The 8,906-nt window shown below is 36.7% G+C and overlaps 1 protein-coding gene across 2 annotated transcripts in view; it reads left to right on the forward strand.

Annotated features, from left to right (window-relative positions):
* Positions 1–1,088, forward strand: part of smim7 (small integral membrane protein 7) — a 37,305-nt gene extending 36,217 nt beyond the window's left edge. For both annotated transcript variants that reach the window (XM_069928447.1, XM_069928448.1), the window contains exon 5: positions 379–1,088. In XM_069928447.1, the coding sequence (XP_069784548.1) occupies positions 379–394 (16 nt within the window). In that variant the 3' untranslated portion in view covers positions 395–1,088. The remainder of the gene's footprint in view (positions 1–378) is intronic.
* The last annotated feature ends 7,818 nt before the right edge of the window (positions 1,089–8,906 follow it).

The raw sequence follows: 8,906 nt of genomic DNA on the forward strand, positions 1-8,906 counted from the left end.
TGTTGGCCACATTTTTGAACAGTTTATGCTGAATGGCTTGCACACACATTTCAGAAGTCAGTTAAGATCAACTCAGAGAGTGTGGATTGGAATCACATCTAGGCCAGATTAGATGAAGGTGAAAGGTTCATTTCAGGTATCCTGACCCTCACCTTTAAGACATGTAGGTGGCAGATGGAGCTGTAATTTTTGAGATGACCTTCATCCAGCATATTCCTGGATTTGGTGAATTGTATGTAACCCTGGCTATTGAAGAACCAAAATAGAAACAGATTTCAGAAATGCAAGTATCTGTGTAAATTTAAAAAAAAACTGGTTTAAAGTGAATTAATTTTGCCATAAAGATGTCTGATCAAATGGTCTTTTATTGGCTTTCAGGCTCTTTGGATCTTGAAAGCTGTCAAAGCTGTATGGAGCAATCATGGGACCTGCTGGACTTGGATTATTAGTCTATTCTTTACTCCTTTAATTATGTTTTACATTTGTTCAACTCTGGTTCAGGCATGTGTTTTTGTGCACTTACAAACAGTTACACATACTTAAAATCCAGTTCTACAACAGCAGCTGGATAAGTGATAGCAGCCAAAAGGCATCCTACTCTCCCTGAACAGATCACCTTTTCAGAAATTCACACTGGAGAGCTACGAGAGCAGGATCACTGCTATGTTTTAATGTTGTTCTCTTCTGGGTCTGCTATAGATCTACCATGTTAGCATGATGTGCTATGAAAATTTGTGAGTAGAAAAATATTTTCATTATTAAAATTATGCTTAATGGATAAATAGCCCCTTGTCAAAATGTTTTTTAAGAAATTAACTTTTGAACAGGATATTGCATAAGGATTGAAGTGCTTTTATACAGCTAACTTGTGCTTGCAGTGCAAACTGATATCATGTGATTTGTCTCAACACAAGAATAAGTATGGAAAATATCGAGCACGCCAATATCTCTGGCTCTATAGTTCAGAAGCAATAGATGACCCACAGGACTTTGTAAACACCAGACATAATGGGATTCTTTTAAGCAATATTTAAGTGTATGCAAGTGTATAATTTACATGTAGTAATAAATCCTCTTTCTGTTCCACATTTAGTGTGTATTACTTTTTGTTAATAGATGACACTTTGTACAATTAGGGAACTTAAAGAAAAGCAATAGATGTGATTTATGAAACAATTACAATAAAATGTCAAATTCACGCAAAGAAAATTTGTTTTTAAATTAGAATTTATTTTAATAGACTGTTCATGCTGCTAAACTGCTTCACACAAATTCTAATCATGATCGACTTGCCATTGTACATTTTCTCAAGGGTATTATATAATCAAAGTGGGACAGTACTCCAAGGAGGAATTCTGATTGTAACTTGCACTTTTCACAGCACTTGTCTTGATTTTTATGTCCCCTGTTTTTAGGCAGAATCATGCTTTCATGAGTCGGCACTAATTTTAAATGGGAAATAGATTCATTGTGATCAAGATGGTTACAGTATGGCTTCTCTGAAATCAAGAGCTATGTTGAAAATATTCATGTCTCACTTATGTTCAATCCTCTGGGTTCAGATACTACATTGAGGATTACCAGTACTGAACATTAATTGCCTGTTTGGTTCCTCTCGATGACAAAAGTTTCACTGTTTTCAAGTAGCTATAATTAGGCCAGTGATCTGTGCACCATTAATGTCTAAGGTACTAATGGTTGTTCCATAACATTGAGACTTGTACCTCAAGGTGATTGGTTTCATCCAGAGAACCTTAGTAGAGATATGGGGGTATGAATGGAAAAAAAATGAAATAAGTTTGGGATGGGTATGAAATTGTAAATGTTCACAATGTGCATAATTTGTAACAGAGCAAACTGCTGTAATGTGCTATCTCTGAACTTCAGTCTGATTTAGTGATTTTCATTTGTTTTGCCAATATGTTGGAGTTTGGACTTGTGGCTCTTGAATCATAGCAATTCTGATACGATATGTTCACACACCATCATCAAAATCTGGTGTCTGTTCATAAAAATTTACCATAAATGTAACTTCTTAACACCATTTGTTCTTTTTCTTTGGATATAGTGAAATATATAAACTGCTTAACATCTAAAGTACATGGGTCTGCATGTTTGTAGAATGGGAGAAGACTAGTAAAATGGGACAAATTCAATTAATTTGACAAGTTCGGGACTTTCTGTGGGACCAGCAGATTTGTTGAATTATTGGATGTTATTAATATTTCAATGGACTTTTAATTCACGTTTTGAAGATGTTGCACGGTAGAAATAACAACTTGTCCAGTGAACCTGACAACTTTCAAAATGTCCAGGAGAAAAGGTCCCAGTAAATTTCAAGGAAGTGTAGGAAACACAAGCAGGCACAGGAGGAATCTGGGCCCAGGTGTGTGAAAGCAAGTGTGAGTTTTGCACAATTGAATAAAGCTAAAACACTTGTATTGGGTACAGAAACTGAACTCGTCTATAAGAAAGTCTATAACAGTGATTCTCAACCTTTTTTTTTTCACACTCACATAACACTTTAAGTAATACCTATGCTTAAGGTGGGATGTGAGTGGGAAGAGAAGGTTGAGAATCACTGCTCTGGACCCAATTGTTACTGAAATATTTGGCTTAAGAAAAATTGTCATTGGCCCATTTCCTTTGGTGTATGAAACTGTGCACATAATGAGTCAGAGGTCTGATTAAAACAGGGTTTTTCAAACCTTTTCTTTCCACTCACATACCACCTTAAGCAATCTCTTACTAATCACAGAGCACCTATGGTATAGGGAATACTTAAAGTGGTATGTGAGTGGAAAGGAAAAGGTTGAGAACCAGTGGTCTACACAACATCATTGTTTCCTGTTATAGAGATTTAATTTACACTACTTTTTATTTTTTTTTTCTGTCCCTCCATTGCCAAATGGATAGTCTCATTCTTTTTTTTTTGAATATTTTATTTATGATTTTCCAAACTCAAACAGTTATCAACATTATCAGTGTTAATATTAACAGTATCAGCATTGACTACAATTTACAATTATCATTAAAGTTCTAAGTAATTTTCTCCAGGGGAAAGGGGTACACAGATTTGCATTTCTGTGTTCCAGCGAATAATGCTCAGACAGGAGTCAGATTTCCAGGTAGCCACTATGCACTTCCTGGACACTGCCAATGTGATAATTATGAGTTGGATTTGAAATTTGGACAGGTTCATTTTAAGTCTTAGTTTCATTATGTTTCCCAACAGGGAAACCCTGGGGCAACACCACAGCCAGTGTCTGGAAGAGGTACTGAAATCTCAGCTACACATTCATTTTAACATAGTTGACCCTGGCCACTAAAGTTATGGCAGAAACATCCATCTATTTAATTCCTCCTCAATTCTCAAAGCAAGGGTATGTAACTTAGTTTACATAAATTGTTCAAGTTATTGTCTATTCTGACTCCAAGATATTTAATCCTGTTTTGTGGCCACTTTAAATAACTGTTTTCATGGTATTGACTGTAATTCCCCCTTAACAAGTGGCATAGTTTCACTCTTGTCCCAATTTACCTTATAGCCAGACATCTCCCCATAAGTCCTCCAGAGTAGAATGCAGCTTGGACAATGGGTTTGCTGGGTCTATCAGATATATCAGTACATGATTGGGATGATCTCATTTTCCCAAATTTCTAATTCATTAAGCAATGGCCAGAACAGTAGCTGCAGCTCTCCATTCAGAGTTGCCAAGGAATAATATAGGTCTATAGAGATGAGAAAACATTCCTCAAAATCTCTCTGGTAGAGTATAATCACTTGTTGTGTTGGGTAGAGGCTCCATAGCTCAGTAGTTATCCCGATTTAATAAGCCAGGGGTTGCAAGTTCATTCCTTGCTGGAAGTGCAACTGGAATAAAATTAATTTCTGTGCTACTGATTGGTTTATTTGAAGCAGTTAAATCTCCCTATTTATGAATATTACTGTGTGGTTCAGTACGACAACAACACCATTTACAAATTCCTGATGATGCCACAGTAGTGGGCTGTATAAAAAAGCGTGATGAATCAGCATACAGAAGGGAGATTGAAAACTTGGCTGAATGGTGTATTAACAACAACCTCTCACTCAACGACACTAAAACCAAGGAGTTGATTGTAGACTTTGGGAAGGGAAAACTAGAGGTGTGCAATCCAGTGATTATTGGGGGCTTAGGGGTGGAGAGGGTGAGCAAATTCCTCATCAAAAGAGCACGTCAGCGCCTCTGTTTCCTCAGGAATTTGTGGAGGTTTGGTATTACATCGGAACCATTGTCAAACCTTTACAAATATATACTGGAAAGTGTTCTGACTGCTGCATCATAACCTGGTATGGGGGTACTTATACCTATGAGCAGAAAGCCATAAAAATGGTAGTGAACACAGCCCAGGTCATCACAGGCATCTCTCTCCTCCATTGACAAAATCTACCATCAGAGCGCAGCAGCAATTATCAAAGATACACATGCTTTGTTTTTGCTGCTACCATCAGAAAAGACGTGGAGGTGCCACAAGACTCATACCACCAAGTTCAGGAACAGTTGCTACCCCTCCACCATCAGATTCCTAAACAAAAGAATCAAAGAGTCACTTAAGGCCTCTATTTTGTACATTATTTATTACAAAATATTTACTTTGTTTGGATTTGCAGTTTGTTTACATTTTACTTTGTTCACATCTCTCTTTTGTATATGTATCTTTTTCTTGAGTACAATTTGCACTGCTGATAAGTAGAAATTCTGCCTGACCCGCAGGAAAAAGATTCTCTGTTGAATGTACAATCACCAGGATCTGGATTTGGTCCGTTGTCCACTAGCTGTGGTTTTCATTTGCCTGTTTTTAATTCATGTGGTGATTTATGTGGGCCACTAAAGGCATTCATATGTAATGTTGTTTGTCTCAAACTGCAGAGCCAAATTTAACACCATTTGTAGATCTATGTATGAAATGTAATGTTTTTAAATAGCAAAATCAACTCCCAAACTGAATACTTGCTGCACTTCATAATTATAATGGATATTAGTAACTAGTTCACCAAATATTTCATTTAAAAATGCATTTTGAGTTTTGAGGTCATAAAGCAATTTGTAAGGGAAATTACCTGAGGAAACTTTAGATTACACGTTTATTTTCAGAAATTGCGTATGCAATAATGTAGATGATCACATAAATACATCGTATTAAATGACTCTGAAAGCCTGATGCGACAGCAGTCAACTATAAAACCGGAAATGTGTACTTAACCACTTGTTGAAATATTGCAGAAACTGGTGTTGAGTACATTAGTGACAGGAGGGTTTTATGGCATCCATGTGTGTTAGAAAATGAACTAAACTGTAGATGTTGGAAATCTAAAATGAAAATGTTGGAAACACTCAGATCAGGCAAGAATGATTAGTGTACCAGAATGTAGGTTTGTGATTTGATAGATAGTTCTGCTCAATGTCATGTATGGTTGATTAAATACGTTCAGGAAGGATAAATGGATGGGAGTTATATAGCACAGAAACAGCCCTTCAGACCAGCATGTCCATGTTAACTACTTATCTCAATTAATCCCATTTACTAGCATTTTGGTGCATTGCCTTGTATGCCTTGGTGATTCAAGTACATGTGAGAATACCCATCTTCTCCAACTTAACAGAGGGCAGTCCAGATCAAAACCATCCTCGGGGTGAAAATGATTGTTCAGATTCCCCTTAAAACCTCTTACTGCTCAACTTGAATTTGCGCCCCTCAGTTCAAGATATCTGTGCCACAGAGAGAATTTTATCACCATGTACCTCATCATTTTATATACCTCCATCAGGTACCCACTCAGCAAGGAAAATAAATTCACCCTCATGACTGAAATGTTCCATCCGAAGATTGAAAAGAGTGCAGAAAAGATTTACTAGGATGTTGCCTGGTCTTCAGGAGTTGAGTTACAGGGAAAGATTAAAAATGTAGGACTTTATTCCTTGGAGCGAAGAAGAATGAGGGAAGATTTAATAGAGGTTTATGGAATGTATAGACAGAGTGGCTGCAAGTAGACTTTTCCACTTAGATTGGGGGAGTTAAATACTCATAGTTTTAAGCTGAAAGGGGAAAGATTTAGGGGAACATTAGGGAAGTGTGGGCTGCCAACTGATGTGGTAAATGAGGGTCAATCTTGAGTTTTAAGAATAGATTGAATATTACTTAGAAGGAAGATCTCTGGTTTTTTTTTAATATTGCTTTTTGTAATTTTATTTAATATCTGGTTTAGATCTTCCCAAAATTTTTTTCACTTTCTCACATGTCCAAATTGCATGTATTGTTATTCCCGTTTCCTTTTTACAGTGAAAACATCTGTCTGACACTGTTGGGTCCCATTTATTTAACTTTTGGGGTGTGATGTGTTGCCTGTGTAACCAATTATATTGTATCATGCGTAACCTCGTGTTTATTGTATTTCTCATAGTTCCGGAGCATAGCTTTTTCCATGTAATATAAGAAATAAAGAATTTGGACAATTTGGATGGAGCACAAAAAAGATTTATTATGATAGCCCTAGCTGTAGCAACAGCTACAGGCATTATGTCAACCTGGAAATTAGAAGACAACTTGAGAATACAACAATGGTATATAGAAATGAATAAATGTATTCCATTATAAAAAATAACATTATTTAAGAAATAACATCACAATATTCGAACAAATATGGGAACCATACATGAAATACAATAGAGAAAACCTACCACGGACCTCCACCACCTAAAATGACAGAAGGAGAAGACAACGAAATGAACTGATATTAAATAAAATTACAAAAAGCAATATTCAAAAAAAACCAGAGATCTTCCTTCTAAGTAATATTCAATCTATTCTTAAAACTCAAGATTGAGCCTGCATTTACCACATCAGTTGGCAGCCCACACTCCCCTAATGTTCCCCTAAATCTTTCCCCTTTCAGCTTAAAACTATGAGTATTTAACTCCCCCAATCTAAGTGGAAAAGTCTACTTGCAGCCACTCTGTCTATACATTCCATAAAAGTAAAAGACAAAAATTTCTTCTTTATTTTTATTAAGTGACGACATTGTTTAACGGGTTTAATGTATCTTATAGATTGAACTTTGAATAAATGGGAAGGGAAGAAGGGAGGGGGATAAAGGGGAGAAAATGACATTATATATTCAAGAGAAAAACGTCTATGTATTTTGATCAGTATGGTTTATAGTGTGAAAAAAAAAGAGATTGAATAGATACATGGATGGGAGAAGTCTGGAGGGTTATGGAATGGGAGCAGGTCAATGGGTCTAGAGGAATAATGGTCAGCACAGACTAGAAGGGCTGAATGGCCTGTTTTCCATGCTGTAATGTTCTATAGTTCAAGGCAAAATCATGCTGTATTGTTCTGCACCCTTTTCAGTGCAATAAAGTCTTATATGGTGTGGTAACCAGAACTGCACACAATATTGCATCTGTGATCTAATAAATGATTTATAAAATTTTACCTGACTATCCTGCTCTTGTATTCCATATTCTGGGTAATGAAAGCGATCACCCATGTGTTGTATTTGTCTGTTCTGCTACTTTCAAGGATCTTTGGATTTGTACTCCAAGTTTGCTCTATTTCTAGGACTATATGAATTATCTTTACTAAAAGCAACAGATGACATGCAGTACATAAAAGTGCAGGTACATAGTACCCATAGGAAGTAAAAGGCAGTCAACATTTTGGATTGGGGCCCTTCCTCAGGAATGCAGAATGCAATAAACCAGATGGATGAATGGTAATTAAAGTGATTTATTTTTGAATTAGCTGATCATCCTTAGAACTCTGAGGAATTTAACTCCAACATTTTTCCTCATCTCTGTCACAAATTGTTGATCTATTTCCTGAAGTTATGACTCTTGGATTCTCAGCCAGAAGGAACACCCTTTCAGAATCTTCTATTTTACAATGACATCGACGCTCATTCACCAGATTATTGAATACAAATCCATCCCTCGCTCTCACTTCAGAAATCAATTGAATGAATCTTTGATACACCCCTCCCCTCCAAGAGAATGTTCCTTCCTGAGAGGAGGAGACCAAAATCATACATAGTACTCCTGGCATAATTTCACCAATGCAAGGCTTCCTTCTACACTGGAAAAATAGCAGTTATTTTCTAATTGCTTGTTGTACAAAGGGTCACCAAATTCACTAAACCCCAATGTTTATGAGATTCTCACCTTCAGCCGTGTTATTGGGCATCATGTCTATGGTATTTACTGTGATTTTTATGCCATGGTTTTCAGTCAGTAAAAAAAAAACTTGAAATAACTGAAGAATGACAGAATAGATGAATTTATGCCTTACTCCTCAATCATTATTAAATTTATGATGGGCTATACTGTGTGTACCTTGATGAGCTGAATAAGAAAGCAATACTGCACGTCTCCTTGAAAGATGTTCTTTTATTCTCCTATTCAACCCTATTTTCCCATTGCATCGATAGCATAGTGGTTGGTGGTTACAGCACCAGCGACCAGAGTTCGAATATGCTGCTGACTGTAAGCTTCGTCTACAAGGTCTGGCGCTGACTGTATGTTTTGTCTGTGTCTGCATGGATTTCCTCTGGTTTTCTTCCACCCTTCAAAAATATTTGGGGGGTATGGGCACGTGGTCTTAAGGGCCCATTTCCCTGCTAGATGTCTAAATTTAACCATCTTTGTCAACTCTAAGGTCTCTCCCAACAATTTTTAAAAAACCATGTCCAAGGGAACCGTAAGTAAAAAGGGTTTCTTATCTATTCAATGTTAACACAAACTGCTGAGAGTTAAAGCATTTTATTTGGTGGCTTGAGTTTCCTGGTAATTTTCCTGAGTTTCCTCGCACCTTCATAATCTACAATTTCCAGCAGTTCTTGGTAACACTCATTGAATTTCATGCGT

This window comes from Narcine bancroftii, chromosome 3, assembly GCF_036971445.1.
Source record: "Narcine bancroftii isolate sNarBan1 chromosome 3, sNarBan1.hap1, whole genome shotgun sequence".
NCBI classification, from domain to species: Eukaryota; Metazoa; Chordata; class Chondrichthyes; order Torpediniformes; family Narcinidae; genus Narcine; species Narcine bancroftii.